Below are 16,828 nucleotides of genomic sequence, written 5' to 3' on the forward strand. Positions count from 1 at the left end.
AGGGAATGAAATAATTGTACCTATTAAGCCAGCATCTGTTTTTCAGGTTTGGATATTTAGGCCAAGTCATTAACCGAAATTGTACATTGCCTCTCATTTTAAATGTATATCTGAAATGCAAACGAGGCCCTGGCTTCTCTCTTCCCAGAGAAGCATTTTTGTATACTTTAAATGAAGGTGAAACAGTTATGGTGGTAAACTTGTCTTAGGGAGCGAGGACATTTCTGAAATCCATTAGGCAACAAGGCTTTCCCGCTGGCGTGTTGGTTTTGGGGAGGTATGACTCCATTGCTTGCGCCCTCAGTACTTGCTACCTTTCACCCTCTGATGTCCAGGACCTGTTTTGTGACAGGTGTTTTCTTATTTTTACTTTATTTCCTTCATTTGTAGAATGGAAATGTTAACCCCGACATCACAAGGGTGTTCTGAAAATCAAAAGGTAAATTTTTGGTTAAATGCATTGAGGACTACTGTAATTACCTTCGGAAATTCCATCTTTATGCTCCACAGATTGACTTTCTCCCCAATATTCTTAAATCTCTCAATCTGGTATTTTGCCATCTGGGCCTATGTTCAATTGCTTTCATAATCTCCATATCTTTTTGTGTGCAAACTTTTTATTTAAGAAGTCAGTGTTAAACTTACATCATTACATTTAAATTTATATAACTCCCCCAATTTAACCAGCAGTCTCCATTGCCATCTCCACGCTCCCAACACAATTCCCCCTAGGACTGTATTGTCTGATAAAGTAGTCAGGAATAATTTTTGAGCATTTGGAATGGGATTGCTGTTACTGAGGAGCTGAATTTTTAATTTTACTTAATTTTACTTAATTTAAATTTAAATTTTTTTTTTAATTTTTCTGAAGAGAAACAAGCAATGGACTAAACAATTCTCACTAATAATGCCGTCATTCTCAGAATTTAAACAGCCTGCCCAGACATGTCATTGGTCAGCTATTCCTCCTTTGTTCTCTCATTTATTTTATTGATATTTACTTGACACCAAGTTCGTTTGACTATACATGTATATGTAATAATGTATATACCTCGTGTACATGCAAAACCACCACTCAATATGAGGCATTATGGTCTGTATTATTGGTCATTTACATACATATACGTTACCCATAGCCTACAAGCCCTAACTTATGTCCTGACACAGAATTCCCTTAACAGGGGTTCTTTATGTGAGTTTACAAACGTATTGCATCTTTCAGTTAAAGGAATGGCAGAAAGCTAATTTCATGAATTTTTCTAAGAATTTATGGTGCATAAAATGTGGCCAACGGCTAACAATTTAGCCCCTTTGTGGCAAAGATGGGAGCGGTTTCCCATTTTTAAATGTAAAACTTTTAACAGGCTAATAAAAAAAAATTTAAGCGGAACAACACATTAAAACTTGAACATGTCTTCTACACTTACAAAGTATTTCAGCGCTTTCCGGGAGAAAGTGGGTGGCTCTGAAAAGAGCCTTTGATTTTCGGAACGGGGACTGAAAAACTGCTAATCGTTTCACTTGCCCTTGGCCTTGTGGTGGCTCTCGGTCTTCTTAGGCAGCAGCACAGCCTGGATGTTGGGCAGGACGCCACCCTGAGCGATGGTCACGCGACCCAGGAGCTTGTTGAGCTCCTCGTCGTTGCGGATGGCCAGCTGCAGGTGGCGCGGGATGATACGCGTCTTCTTGTTGTCGCGGGCCGCGTTGCCCGCCAGCTCCAGGATCTCAGCCGTCAGGTACTCCAGCACCGCCGCCAGGTACACGGGAGCCCCGGCACCGACCCGCTCGGAGTAGTTGCCCTTGCGGAGCAGGCGGTGCACTCGGCCCACGGGGAACTGGAGCCCGGCTCGCGAAGAGCGGGTCTTAGCCTTGGCGCGAGCTTTGCCTCCTTGCTTCCCGCGCCCGGACATACTGAGTGCTAGCAGGAGAAAAGCAGCCACAAGAAAAGCGAAAAAGAAATGTTCTATAAGGAGCAACAAGATGACAGTTATAGAGCTGGGTGGAATCGTCAAATGCGAGGTAGGATTGGTTAAAATCGTCTTTTTACTAGACAACCAATAAGAAAGGAGATGTGATGCAAGTAAATTTACATAATCTCGTCACTAATGCATTATCAAATCAGTTCTGGATTTTCTTGAATACCTTATTTGCATAGGTCGCCTATAAAAGACGAGACAGGCATATCAGAGTCATACTTTAGTGTGTGTTTTGCACTCGGCAAGTATGCCTGAACCGGCTAAGTCCGCTCTTGCCCCGAAGAAGGGTTCTAAGAAGGCGGTGACCAAAGCCCAGAAGAAAGATGGCAAGAAACGCAAGCGCAGCCGCAAGGAGAGCTATTCCGTATACGTGTACAAGGTGCTGAAGCAGGTCCACCCGGATACCGGCATTTCTTCCAAGGCCATGGGCATTATGAATTCGTTTGTCAACGATATCTTCGAGCGCATTGCGGGCGAGGCGTCGCGCCTGGCGCATTATAACAAACGTTCCACTATTACGTCCAGGGAGATCCAGACGGCCGTACGCCTGTTGCTGCCTGGGGAGCTGGCCAAGCACGCCGTGTCTGAGGGCACCAAGGCTGTTACCAAGTACACCAGCTCCAAGTAAATGTTTATAAGTGCTGTTAAAAACAAAGGCTCTTTTCAGAGCCACTTTCATTTTCATGTGAGGAGTTGTGATGCCCTCTTGTTGCCCGTTTGGGGGATATTATCTAAACTCAGATACTGGAGTTGGCTGAGTTGTTCTTCGAATAAGTCTGTGTATAGAAAAGCTCTTGTGCTTATTAAAACAGGCTCTTTCTGTTTCACTTCTTTCCCAAACCTTTCTATATTCTATACTAAAAAAACCCGTTTCTGTCTATCACGCCTTATTTTCAATTAGGAAAGCAAGGGAGGCTGGCTGGGTGGGATTAGGAAAGGGAACTCTTCCATCCTAGCCATGGTTTGGCACTCTGGTACCAGGAATTGGTTTCAGTTCCCAGCTTCCCCCGGCCCTTTCCCCAGAATGGATTCTGCACTCCCAGGATCATGCCCCACCCCACAGAATTCAGAGCCTTACCACCACCAGGCCTCCCCTCCAAACTTCGACATTCTAGTACCTCTGCCTTCTGTGTGCCCAGACCCCTATATGTGGTCCAGTTTCACTTGTTTCTGAAACACTTCAGCCCGGGTTTTGCTCTGCCTTCCAAAACCTGTGTAATTTTTATTAAATTATCTTTGTAAAAATAACCAATAGCTTTCTCTTTTCCTGACTGGACACTGACTAATGCATGGTGCCAAGCCTCCCTTGATTTAAACCTTTTGCTTATTTCACTTCGTTTCAGCATCAGGCACTTTGATAATCATACATTTTCCTTACTCTCGATCTCAGAAGGGTTTAGCACCATCAGTTCTTCCAGGTAGGTAAAGCATTTATTCCAGGAGATAAAAGAAGTGAGTAGAATTTGAGTGCAGCCTGCAGGCCTTTGGGATCTGGATCTTCGTCTCCTAGCCTAAACATGTCACTTCATGAAAGATGAATAAGAGATGCACCAAGAAAAGGGATGTAGCCTAGTGCTGGGAGAAGAGGTAATTCATACAAAAATACTTCCTAAAGTGTTGAGAAATCTGCACGTGAAGTGTTTTTGAATTCTATCTAGACATCTTTGAAAGAAAATTGCATCAGAAGACATTGGTTGGAATTTGGGTTCTGTGAGGTAAAGAATCTTTGGTTCTCACAGCCTCTGTTCCTTAATTTAAAAATGAGAATGTTGGGCTTCCCTGGTGGCTCAGTGGTTAGGAAATCTGCCTGCTAAATGCAGGGGACACGGATTAGAGCCCTGGTCCTGGAAGATCCCACATGCTTCGGAGCAACTAAGCCAGTGTGCCACAACTACTGAGCCTGCGCCCTAGAGCCCACGAGCCACAACTACTGAGCCCGTGTGTCACAACTACTAGAGCCCGTGCTCTGCAACAAGAGAAGCCACCGCAATAAGAAGCCCGCGCACCGCAACGAAGAGTAGCCCCCCTCGCCACAACCAGAGAAAAGCCCGCGTGCAGCAGTGAAGACCCAACACAGCCAAAACTAAAATAAAATAAATTTATTTATTTTTTTTTTTAAAGAGAGAGAATATTATAGGAATTCCCAGGCTATCCATTGGTTAGGGATCTGCTCTTCCAACTGCCTTGTCCCCGGGTTCAATCCCTGGTCAGGGAATTAAGATCCCAGAAGCCGCGTGGTACGGCCAAAACAGAACAAAACAAAACAAAAAAAACCAAAAAAGGATATTACTGAAACCAACTAATTGAGAGTTTTGTGTAAACAAATTGCAGTAGTTACAATGAAAGCAAACATTACAATTTGATTTGCAATTCATGAAGTTATTTATGGACATTATGACGTAAATTTTCCCATTATCCTACACTTTACATATAATGAAGACAAGCTTTTTGATATACTATAATAATCAGAAGTAATAATACTATAATGAATGAACAGAGTGTTGCTCCATGAAATGAGACTTTCTGCTGTTAAAATCAGACACCCTAGACACATTAGCTAAAAAGGAAACGTAGGGGACTTACCTGGTGGCGCAGATGGTTAAGGATCCGCCTCCCAATGCAGAAGAGACGGGTTCGAGCCCCGGTCCTGGAAGATCCTACATGGAGCAACCGAGCCCGTGCACCCCAACTACTGAGCCTGGGACTGAACTCTAGAGCCTGTGAGCCACAACTACCAAAACCCGCGTGCTCCGCAACAAGAGAAGCCATTGCAATGAGAAGCCCGTGCACCGCAACAAAGCGTAGCGCACCGCAACAAAGCGTACCTGCAACTAGAGAAAGCCCGAGCGCAGCCCGCGGTAACGAAGACCCAACGCAGCCAAAAGTAAATAAAATTTTTTTAAAAAAGGAAAAGTAAATTGCCGCTGTTAAAATTAAAGCAATGTCAAAATTATGTGAGCCTGCAATTTTAGGAAGAATTTACTTGTATCTATAGTCATTTTTACATTTACACTTTTAAATTTAAACATGTGTAGTTATAATCTTAAAGATCATTGAATATATTAATCAATAATTCTTAAACGTGAGTGCCTTTTCAATTGGTGGTCTGACAAATTATCACAAATACAGTGGCTTACAACAATACATTTATAATTGTATGGTTCTTTAGATCAATATTCTGAAGTGAATTTCATTGAGCTAAAATGGTGTCAGAGGGCTTGGGCCTCTAACAGTGAAAATCTGTTTCCTGTCTTTTCCAGCTCCTGGAGGATTTTCCTTGTTCCTTGGCTCACAGCCCTTTGCTAGATTTGAAAGCCAGCAGTATCTGGACAAATTCTTCTCACATTGCCATCTCTCTGGTTCTGTACTCTGATTCCCTCTTCTATTGTTAAGGGCCCTTGTAATTATATTGGGTTCACTTGGATTATCTAGGATAATCCTATTTATCTATTTGGCCACGCGCAGCATGCGGGATCTTAATTCCCCGAACAGGGATTGAACCCCGCTGGACCTCCAGGGAATTCCCTAGGATAATCCTATTTAAAGTCAAGTCATTAGCAACCTTAGTGCCATCTGCCACCTTGTATCCTTACATATTCACAGACTCCAGAGATTAAAAGGTAGACATAAGTGGGGAGGCATCATTCTGCCTAGCACAGTAAGTGGCAGTATTTTTAGAATTTGACAGAATGCTATATATTTTCTGTTCTGGTGGGAGGACAAACATATGGACACACTACTGTATGTAGTTTCTTGGATTTCATATACTCCCCTAAAGCTCATATAGACCTGGTGTAGATGTTTACCTCTGGGACTACAGAAAGCAAAAATTGACTATTTACAATAACATAAACTCTCATATACAGCTATCTGGTATTTTTAGTTTTCATTCTTTTACATTTAAAAAATTTTTGCTTTTGTTCTTTATATGTATTGTTTGAATGTTTATGTATTTTTTTGTGTATATTGTGTGTGCATATTTATGCATTGTGTTGGGAATGGGAAGCCTGGTAGTCATTAATTACACAAGATTATAGACTCTTAGTACGTTTTTCCTACCAGGGTAGAAATCCTAAAAATATGTTGTAAATACATTCTTAGCATTTGTTCCATAGGGGATGCCATTTATGGCAGTTTATAAACTTAAGCAGGTTTGTAATTATGAGAAAAGTGTCAATTTTCATGACCGTTATATATGTATACATAGGACAGGAGAGTGGTGGTGGTATGAATTATTTTCATTTTAAAAGTTTTTTTTTTTCCTGACTAGGACAAAATAATCATAACATCCACCCTGAGAGAAAATAACATAATGTAAGGGAGAGGAGGCACCAAAATATTTTAAGGGTATTTCTTTCCTGAACTGCCAGTGTCATCAGCCCCAATATGGTGGTTCGGCAATGGTCTAACTTTTCATTAGCCAAACCTTGGAAAAATTCTCCTTACAATTAAATGGCCCTACCCTGGAACCCGTGATACTCGCTTTTCATTTCAATTTCTATGCACATTAACTGTGCTGCTCCCATTAATACTTAGAAAAGTTACATTACTTTAATCAAATAAATCAAATGCATGTACATATTCTTCTTACTACCACAGAGCACTAACAAGGCATTGCCAAGGATTTAAGAGGATTTCTTGAATGCTCTTCATTTTCCAAGGAGTCTGTTCGTAGGGCACACTATATCACAGCAGTTCAAATGATACTTACATGTCCACACTTGGCTAGCCTTGTAGCCAAAGTGAGCAGTGAAAGCAAAAGGCTATGCTACCGTTTATGTAGAATGTAAATACATACCTTGTTTTCAAACCAAAATGCTGTGTACTTCAAGTGTTAGCACCATACAGCAACAAGTCCGTTTCAATAAATTAACATTTAGTCTATTACGGCAGTCATTAAAGACAAATCATTACAGCTCTTATGCTGAAAAAGTGGGTGGCTCTCAAAAGAGCCTTTGAGACTAACCACGAAAAGCACTTTTTTGCTGGGGTCACTTGGAACTGGTGTATTTGGTGACAGCCTTGGTGCCCTCGGACACGGCGTGCTTGGCCAGCTCCCCGGGGAGTAGCAAGCGCACGGCCGTCTGGATCTCCCTCGACGTGATGGTCGAGCGCTTGTTGTAATGTGCCAGGCGCGACGCCTCGCCCGCGATGCGCTCGAAAATGTCGTTGACGAAGGAGTTCATGATGCCCATGGCCTTGGACGAGATGCCAGTATCCGGGTGGACCTGCTTCAGCACCTTGTACACGTATACGGAGTAGCTCTCCTTGCGGCTGCGCTTGCGCTTTTTGCCGTCTTTTTTCTGGGCTTTGGTCACCGCTTTCTTGGAGCCCTTCTTCGGGGCGGGAACGGACTTCGCGGGTTCAGGCATAACGAACACCGTGCCAAGTTAAAGAAAAAAGTAAGCTATGGGAACATCACTCTGGATATTTGTAGAGCTACTATGCAAATATGGTATTTAAAACTTTACACTTTGATTGGATAAATTTTCCACGTTGCTCGATGGTATGCAAATTATGTGACTGCAGTTCTCCTTTTTAATTGGTTGCAAGCTTTTAGACCCTTTTAACCAATCAAACAGTGTAATTTACAATTCGGCTTCGAAGTATAATTGCTTCTCATTCGTTAAGAAAATTTGTACTTTCGTTTCGCTTCTTCTTTGCTAAGCACCTTGATTAGATTCATCAGATGTCGGGACGTGGAAAACAAGGTGGGAAGGCTCGTGCCAAGGCCAAGACCCGTTCTTCTCGGGCTGGGCTCCAGTTCCCCGTGGGCCGAGTGCACCGCCTGCTCCGAAAGGGCAACTACGCCGAGCGGGTTGGGGCCGGCGCGCCGGTGTACCTGGCGGCGGTGCTGGAGTACCTAACGGCCGAGATCCTGGAGCTGGCGGGCAACGCGGCCCGCGACAACAAGAAGACGCGCATCATCCCGCGTCACCTACAGCTGGCCATCCGTAACGACGAGGAGCTCAACAAGCTTCTGGGCAAAGTCACTATCGCTCAGGGTGGCGTCCTGCCTAACATCCAGGCCGTGCTGCTGCCTAAGAAGACCGAGAGCCACCACAAGGCCAAGGGCAAGTAAACGGCGGTATTCAAATTCTTGATCTTTGAGGAATCAATCTTAACCAAAGGCTCTTTTCAGAGCCACCCACGTATTCATTAAAAGGGCTTACATTTTCCTTATTTAAGCAGGTTGTTGAAAATGATTTTCATCACATTTTGTCAACTTAGAAGATGTATGTACACACCTATGAAATACAAACTAATCACGCAGTTTAAAGTAATAAAAAGAGTACTCTTTAGCCAAGTAAAAATGATATAGAGAGAGCTTGTGTCACAAGTAATTAAGTGGATCAGTGCAGCAGGCCCTAAATTGTTAACCCTCAGAAAAAGATAATGGTAGAATAATAATTGGTAAATGTTGAAAGTTTAGGTGCAAATCTAGCTAGTGACCTACAAGATCATTTAAACCACTCCTTTAGTACTATCTCATGTGTCTTCAATAGCTTGTTCTCAAGCGACATTCTATACATTCTTGGCTTTTCATACCTTCAACAACTGCTTGATTCTCATTGACATTTACCTGGAAAATCTGTTTCATATGAGGAGAAATAACACAGGCTTTTTCAGGATTTCTGTACAAGAACTGTAGTAAAGGCTGCTTGGAATAACATCAATATCTGATAAGAAAAGTCATTATTTAGTTTGGAAAAGTTTTATCATAGCTTTTTGTGACTATTTAGAGGGTTAGTTAATTTGGGGGCTTTAAGCATTCAAAATTTATGTAGGAAAATAGCAAAAGCAATAATCAATGATCCTCTTGACCTGGTAGTTGGGCTTGTGTTGCACTAACTGATGGCAAAGGAGGTCCAGGTCCAGGCATAAAATAGAGTTGGACCGCTTTATGGGGTTTTAAAGATTCATTTATTTACATTGACTTTATTAGGAAGGATCAGTTATTAAAATGTTCACTAGCTCTTGGGTTCAGCGTTCTGTCATGCTTTGGAAGAAAAACTTTGGCAAAGTATCCAAGTAAAAGAATTAAGGAGTATACACATGCACAATACTCCCACACATACTTATACAGAATTCCCTTAAGAGAGGGAAATTGAAAAGCATTTATATTCATTACTACATTTCTTATTTAAGCAAGGATATAGGTTTATAGGAAACACATTATAGGTTATGCATTATGTTCAGTAGGAGATAGATTGATGGTAGAAAGTGTTTTGATTTTCTTCTTCAGGCCTCAGACTGTTTGTTTTTAACATATTATGTTTATTTTGAAGCAGCCATGGACTTCTTTGTATTTCTGATAAACCTTATGAGTCCCTTCCCAGAATAATGCTTTTCAGTGCTTAAGATAATATATATAGGATTACAAAGGAAAACACTTGTATTAAAATACCATTATCAAATTTATCAAAAATCCAAATTGGTGAAGTATTAACATGTGCTTCTTTATTAATACATTAAATAACAAGATTACCCATATGACCAAGAATTACCACAGTTTAGAAGGTGTAATGTATTTAAACAATATTAGACATTGAGATATTGACAGCTGCAACTGCAACATGGTTATGAATATAGCACAGGTCCTGCCACTCACACTGTTTGTTGCCTGCATTCACAAGTGGAGGAAATGCTAAGGTTCACTTGTAGTATAAAGACAAAGATGGAGTTTTTGTTCAATACAAGTTTCCAGATGCTCTGAATCCATCTATATAGCCCAGGTTAAGAACAACATTCTGGAATTTGTTTCTGTGCAGTATAAACTCATGGAACTGCTTTGATGAACTTGGGCCTCTTCACAGACCATGGAGAAAAAGCCAAAGCTATACAAGTCAGCTGGAACTCAAGGGAATTAACCATAAATTAAATCTTTAGGTATTTATTATTTTGAGGAGTTCTCAAAAAGAAGGTTTTAGTAAATTAGATAATCACTTAGACTTTCACTTTAGAGGAGTGAATCTTGAGTGGAGGAGTTGAGAGCAGACATGATACTATAATATGTCATAATAAATAATGCTGAGTGATTACTTATTTACAGATATTATTTTAAGCAATTTGGATTATCTCTTTTAAATTCAAGTGCTCTATAATGTACACTTTCTTATACATTTATTGATAAAAGGAAAAAAACTGAGTATAAGCTGCCCAAGGTCACAAGCTAGTATGTAGAGAAGGCTGTCTCTAGAGCTTGACTGGACACTGTAATGCCACCTGGTTGCAGAAATAGAATGCAGTGACAGATACAATGCCAGATACAAACTGTCCACAATTAAATATATAATCAAACCATAAATATTAGACTTACAGCAGAACAAGGTTTTTATCACTTTGGGATAAACATATTTATAAATCTCCAATGTAGCGCTCAGTGATTTTTAACCTGACTTGACCTCTTCAACATGTAACCTTCTTATATTTTTAGTTCCCTCTATGGGGTCATCCAGCCTGCATACCAAAGAGCTCTTAGTTAACCAAACATAAATGGACAAAACTAATGGAAGCTTAAACAATAAAGATATGATTTATTTAAAACCGTATTTAAAGCATTTTATAAGGGACAACAGCGTGTACTAACTGATTATTTCATATTTTGGAAAGACTGAAGAACAAGTATCAGGCTTCTTTGTGGAAAGTGTATGATCTGTTGCCCCACTTAACGGCTGCCCGTATTGTACGGATGCACAAACACACGTATCCATATACAGGAGCATCTATTAAATCCCATCTCCAGGATCCACTGTCGCTTCAGGCGCCCCTCATAACTGCCACAGCTCTGAACAAGGGACAAATAGGCGAAGTGTGGGAACTGAATGCGGTTACCGCCCCTGCTCTTGCAGTTTTCAAACAGGTCCGTCACATTACTATAAAACTCCTAAGTGGCGCTGTGGAGATCACTTCGCCGCGGGAGTGATAGCTGTATTTTCGGAATGTCTGGGCGTGGTAAAGGTGGAAAGGGGCTGGGGAAGGGTGGCGCCAAGCGCCATCGTAAAGTTCTGCGAGATAACATCCAGGGCATCACTAAGCCTGCCATCCGTCGCTTAGCCCGCCGTGGTGGCGTCAAGCGTATCTCTGGTCTTATCTATGAGGAGACCCGCGGAGTGTTGAAAGTGTTTCTGGAGAACGTGATCCGGGACGCTGTCACCTACACCGAGCACGCCAAGCGCAAGACCGTCACCGCCATGGACGTGGTCTACGCGCTCAAGCGGCAGGGCCGCACTCTTTACGGCTTCGGCGGCTGAACTCTAGTCGGCCATCTCCCTGAGCCTACTAAAACCAAAGGCCCTTTTCAGGGCCACCTATTTTTTCACTCAAAAGAGTTTTGCGCTTTCTGTTCTAATTTTTTGTTAAGATGTTTGGGTCAGTACTGTTTACAATCTGAAAATTTAAGTTGATTTTATCTGATTCGGTTTTGGTATGTTTCAGATTAGTCGCAGGTCGCTAAAGCTGGTCCACAACCTCAGGTCGAACTGTATATTCAATGTGTTTAGTGTGCTTATAGCTGGGAGACCAACAGGACAGTAAACTGCAAGTGACATTTTGTGCAACTGACAGTGAAAAAAAGGTGGAGAACATCACAGAAGAGGTAAGAGGTAAACCCTGATGCTAGGAAAATGGAAAATGGAACGTAGACACTTCTGTGGGCTGAAGACATTAAAACAGTCTGCCTTCTTGGACATCACATGATAAATGGTGGGGGAGAACGGGGGATAATCAACATAAAATATGTCAAAGGCAGTCAAGTTCTACCAGAGAAACAGTACTTGGAAATTAACATTGTGAATCAACTATACTTAAGTAAAATGAAAGAGTACTTGGGGTTCCCTCTTGTTTAAAAGTGGAATGGAGACAGGACAACTTGTCTCTGCTTCTCTGAGCTGTCTTCCCATGTCCAAAGCTACTGGTTTCTCAATCCAAAAGAAGCTTTTATTAAGGTTGATATAAATGCTTGATATAAATATACAGGTTTATGTTTACCAACTTATTATGTTGACTATCTTGAATATTCTTAGACTTGATTACAAGCAGATTTACCTTAAATTATAGATGAGAGTTGCATAACACGTATCCTGACAAAAAGTGCTGGACTGGGCCTTTCAAATCCAGGTCTTCCTGAGTCAAATACCACCTTGTTCTCTACACATCAGGAAATGAGGCAAAATAAGCAGTTCTCAAGTGGGTTACCCATTTCTTTTTCTTCCCTACTGTAAACTTTCTACAATCTCTCAGGATTGTCAGCCTGCCACTGTATTCTTTGGTGTCCTCAGAATGAGGTTTATTCTGTGAAAGAATCTTGGTTTATTGTGATACAATTGGCATTTTTTTCCAATGAAAGTGATTCACTGTATTATAACGTATAGCTGGACAGGTGGATTCCTAGTGTGAGACATCATTCCTGGCTTGTCTGGGAGCAGAGGGGAGTATGTGACTAAGTGCTCTTTATGGAGTGTAAGTAGAAGACACTCCCAGGCTTTAAAACCTTTCCTCTTCCTGCCAGCTATGAAGGTGCTGATCTTGTCTGACCCAGCAGAGACCATCAGGCTCTAGGGGTGGCAGAACAATGACTTGTAAGGAACAAGAGTTCCTGATTGATCAGGAGGGGCAGAGCTGCCCCACAGAGCTGGACTAATCATAGTGTATCTGTTCCATGAATAAGACTGTCTTTAAGCTACCTTATTTTTGAGTCTCTGTTACAGCAACTTAACTTTATCATATCAAATAAGGTTTTCTCAACTTATTTACCAGTCTGACTGTCCTTCCATTGGCCAGAAAGCTCATTTAAGGAAAGCTAGTGCCAACTGAGCCTCTCTCCTTGACATCTCTTCCACTGTGTTCCATGTTAGACAGAACACAGAATAGGGGCTCATTACATGTTAGAGACAGGTGGGTGGGCTATCCATATGTCTTACGCAGTTGTAATCAGGATATTTCAGAGTACTGTTTTCCCGAAGAGAGTAGCTCTTAACAGCACTTGGATCAGAAGCTCCTTTGAGAAACTGGTAAAAAGTACACATATTGGACATAGATATTTCATGGGGCTCATACAAGGAATTCCCAGAGCTCCATGGATTCCTGTCAACAGCTTGGAGTCTAGGATTTTAGAGTCTGAGGTGTAAAGATCCAAAATTTAAGGCTAGAGAGGAAAGGACAGACAAAATGCATAAAGAACACATTGAACAAGAGTAAGTTTGCCACCATTTATTCACTATGTGCAATAGACCTATATATTCTCCAGAAGTTAGATCAGGTCTTAACACTTCATAACTCAGAATGCAAGATAGCCCATTTGGAAAAATTTTGATTCTCAGAGGCCTGAAGGCCCAAAATGACTGTATCTCATGAGATTTAAAAGTAAATAAAAACAGTGGAGTGTTTATTTTTTAGCCTGATTAAGGAGGAAGTCCATGAATTTCTTCTTAAGGCCTTTGGAACTTGTCTTCCATTGTTAGTCTTGGTAAATATATTCAACAGGGTCTATGTCATTGAATAAATCATTTATTAAGTTTACAAGAAACATTCCCAATACCCCTTTTCAGAGATAAAAAGGAGCTGGAAAGCTTGTACAGAGGAATGCTTATTCTTTGTGTCTTAACCAACCACTCTATGCCTCTGTTTCCTCATAAATGGAGATAACACTAGTTCCTATCTTACATGTTTGGGGGTGAATAACATTAAATATTTGTTAAGCATATTGGCTAGTGCATGGCACATAGTTAATGCTCCATGTTTGGGCTATTATCATTACTATTATTAGCATTCTTACTTCTCATGACATTTCTCAGAGGCCCAGAGGGAAAAAAAATGGCATTTGAACCCTGAAGAAATACACTTGAAGTCTTGAATTACCATTTTCTATCTTTGTGGTCTGTGGTAAATTACTAACCACTGTTCCCTTACCTGTAATGTAGGCAAAAATTTGTATTTTCATGAGGACTGAGTGAAAACATAGGATTATGTGTTTTATGCATATGTTTGACAAATATAGTTTACATATACATATATTTTTAAGAAGTTGCAAGTGCATTAATGGAAGTTCTTTTGGATGTAAACATAAAAAAATAATTCCAGACTATTTAAACAAAAAAAATTCTCTTGAAAGTTAAGTTTGATGACCACACCTAAGCAATTACTGAACACTCGGTCCTGTCTTTTTCTTCAGTTCCTTTTCCTAATTTCTAGGAAAACAAATCTTATTGATCCAGCTAGGCAGATGCCTGCATCGATCAAATATGATGGCCCAAGACAGAGGGTAAAAACATAATGGCCACACATGGCGCTCAGCCCTGAGTGGAGCTGTTCCTAGGAAAGAAGTAATAATTGAGTCCTGAAGTTGTCCCAAATGATGTCTGGGCCGCCCTTCAGTCCCATAACCCAAGTTCCCAGGGATCTCTATTAACTATATCCAAAGCTCATGTTTGTTCTTAGCCTTCTAGACATCATATCAACTTGGTCATGTCCTCCTTGGTGAAATACATTATTTTCTTGACTTTTGTGACTCCACTCTCCTGATTTTCTCCCAAACTCACTTGTCACTCTTTAGAATCTTATGCTGCCTCTTTTTCTCTAAAGTTTGGAATGCCTCCAGGATAAACTCACGTCTTTATTCTTCCTCCATGGGTAATCTCCAATCTCATGCCATGCTGACAACATTAAAATATCTATTTCCAAAATTTTCAAAAATTTCTATGTCCAGTCCCCATTTGCCTTTGAATTCCAGATTCGCATATACAACTACTCACTTGACATCTACAATGGAGTGCTAAGGGGATTTAAAAATTGTCATGCTCCAGTCTCAGAAAAATCATCCTCTCCTAGAATTCTAGATTATCCAAGAAATTTATTAGCACTGCAGGGCAGTAGATAAGCACAGAACCTCTGGAGCCACACTGCCTTGGGTCTAATACCAGCCCCACACTTTGCTCAATTAAAAGGAGAGAAAAGTTGCATCTAGATGATGTGGATGTTGAGCAGATGAAGTGAGTTAACGTTTCTAAAGAGCTTGGCATAGTTTCCTAAACATATAAAGGGCTCAACAAATGTTAACTACTTGATTCTTCACCCATAAAACCTAACTCTTCAACAAATCCTTTTGACTTTCTCCTCCTAAATCTAATAATTTCACCAGAATTATTGCAATAAGCTTTCAATTTTATTCCCTGCTTCTTTCTACTTTTGATCCCGTAAAATTCATTCTCCCCATAGTGGCTAGAGTTGTTAAAAATTCTAAGACTTTCCCATGATACAATAAGAATCTGGGTGCCTTCTTTTGGCCTATAAGGTCCAATGTGTTCAGGTACCTGTTTAATCCCCAGCCTCATGTTTTACCCCTTTACTTTACTAATCTCCTAGCATACAGACCTTATATTCCTTGAGCACAAACTCCTCCCTGCCTTGGCCTGGAACTTTTATTCCCTGGGTTGTGGCTTCCCTTATCTAAAGCATCACGTAGTTACTATCACAGCACCTGGTTTTTATTTCATATAATTTCACAGGCCTCAGAACTTCTCTCTATTTGAAATATCTTACTGAGTTATCAACGTGTTGATTATCTCTCTCCTCCCACTTGGATATCAGCCCCAGAAGATCAGCCTGTCTGACAAAATGCTGACTGGAATCGCTTCTCTACTGCCATTAGAGACACCTTCCTAACACTGGAGCCAATTATGTCAGTCCCTGCTCAGAAGCTTTCTATAAATTTTTGTCCTCTGCAAAATAAATCTCAACTTCATTGTTTGACATCCACACCCTTCACCTTCTTCTATCATACACTTATCTTTGCCACCAGGAAGCTCATGTGGGCAGGGGCTTTGGTAGCTTGTTCTTCACCATATATTAGATGTTCTCAAAGCCTCCTACCAAATAAGCAGCACTGTATCTGCTGGGCACTTTTTAATAAGCCGAATTCTCAGATCTCCCCCAGAACTAATGAAACAGAAACTTAGGGAATGGGACCAGCAATCTGTCCTTTAACAAGCCCTCTGGGTGATTCTGATGCACACTCAAGTGCTTTATGTCCTCAGTACATAATATAGTGCTTGGCACTTGAATATGAATGAACTTGGTGGATGCAGAAGTGTCTGCCTAGAAGGCCCTTACATCAGGCAGTGCAAGTGCCTTGCCAAAAGTCATTTGCCCTCTTCCTTTCTAATATAGCCTCAATTTTGTTGAGGTGTCCCTTTCCTCCCTGCCCTGTGCTCCAGGGAAGGCAGAGTCCCTCTCTTAGCCTCAGGAACAGGGTTCTGATTCAACCACATCAATCCTAAGGGTCTTATGTCACCTTAGTAATGATTAACTTGGGGGGCTGGGTATTCATCCAGTTGTTTGTGACTGTGAGAGCCTTTAACAATGGAGGCCAGCTTCCCCAAGGATATAATAATGATTAAGCTGAAATTGAAGTTGTTGATCGATAAACTGTGTGTGTGTGCTGGGGATGGATGTGGAATCAGGGGCATTTCAGACAGAGAAAAACGGCAAAGGCCTGGAAAAAATACAAACTAAAAAACAATGAAGAAACACAAAACAAAAGGGAGAAAAAGACTCCTCTGAGGTTGGGTTGGAGAGTTAGGTGAGGGCCAGACTTATCAGGGCTTGGGGCCATAGCACAGATTTTTTATTTTTGTGAGGTGGGTGGTCATCCAAAGGCTGTGAGCAGGTAAAAAACAAGAAGCCCCCCACGGTGACTCTGTAATGGAAACTAAATACCCTATGAACAAAGGAGTTTCAGTATTACCTCAGACTAAAGTCAAGGTGATCAGAAACAGTGGAAATGCAATTGCAATTCAGTAACCTGAAAATAAAGACTTGTTTGTATCTTTGTACTTATTTTCTTATCTACCTTT

The 16,828-nt window shown here is 41.0% G+C and overlaps 5 protein-coding genes across 5 annotated transcripts; 3 read left to right on the forward strand and 2 right to left on the reverse strand.

Moving 5' to 3' along the window:
• Window positions 1-1,495: 1,495 nt before the first annotated feature.
• LOC131763385 (histone H2A type 1-B) lies at window positions 1,496-1,910 on the reverse strand. Its single transcript, XM_059075519.2, has one exon. It carries the CDS (start codon window positions 1,908-1,910, stop codon window positions 1,518-1,520), a length of 393 nt encoding a protein of 130 aa, XP_058931502.1. The 3' UTR covers window positions 1,496-1,517.
• Window positions 1,911-2,223: 313 nt separating this feature from the next.
• Window positions 2,224-2,604, forward strand: LOC131763374 (histone H2B type 1-C/E/F/G/I-like). The gene has a single exon (XM_059075506.2). It carries the CDS (start codon window positions 2,224-2,226, stop codon window positions 2,602-2,604), a length of 381 nt encoding a protein of 126 aa, XP_058931489.2.
• A 4,363-nt stretch (window positions 2,605-6,967) lies between these two features.
• Window positions 6,968-7,348, reverse strand: LOC131763402 (histone H2B type 1-C/E/F/G/I-like). Its single transcript, XM_059075542.2, has one exon. It carries the CDS (start codon window positions 7,346-7,348, stop codon window positions 6,968-6,970), a length of 381 nt encoding a protein of 126 aa, XP_058931525.1.
• A 289-nt stretch (window positions 7,349-7,637) lies between these two features.
• LOC131763382 (histone H2A type 1) lies at window positions 7,638-8,058 on the forward strand. Its single transcript, XM_059075515.2, has one exon. The coding sequence runs from the start codon at window positions 7,666-7,668 to the stop codon at window positions 8,056-8,058; it is 393 nt and encodes a 130-aa protein (XP_058931498.1). The 5' UTR covers window positions 7,638-7,665.
• Window positions 8,059-10,831: 2,773 nt separating this feature from the next.
• LOC131763405 (histone H4) lies at window positions 10,832-11,230 on the forward strand. Its single transcript, XM_059075544.2, has one exon. It carries the CDS (start codon window positions 10,919-10,921, stop codon window positions 11,228-11,230), a length of 312 nt encoding a protein of 103 aa, XP_058931527.1. The 5' UTR covers window positions 10,832-10,918.
• The last annotated feature ends 5,598 nt before the right edge of the window (window positions 11,231-16,828 follow it).

The sequence above is a fragment of the Kogia breviceps genome, chromosome 10, assembly GCF_026419965.1.
Source record: "Kogia breviceps isolate mKogBre1 chromosome 10, mKogBre1 haplotype 1, whole genome shotgun sequence".
NCBI lineage: Eukaryota > Metazoa > Chordata > Mammalia > Artiodactyla > Physeteridae > Kogia > Kogia breviceps.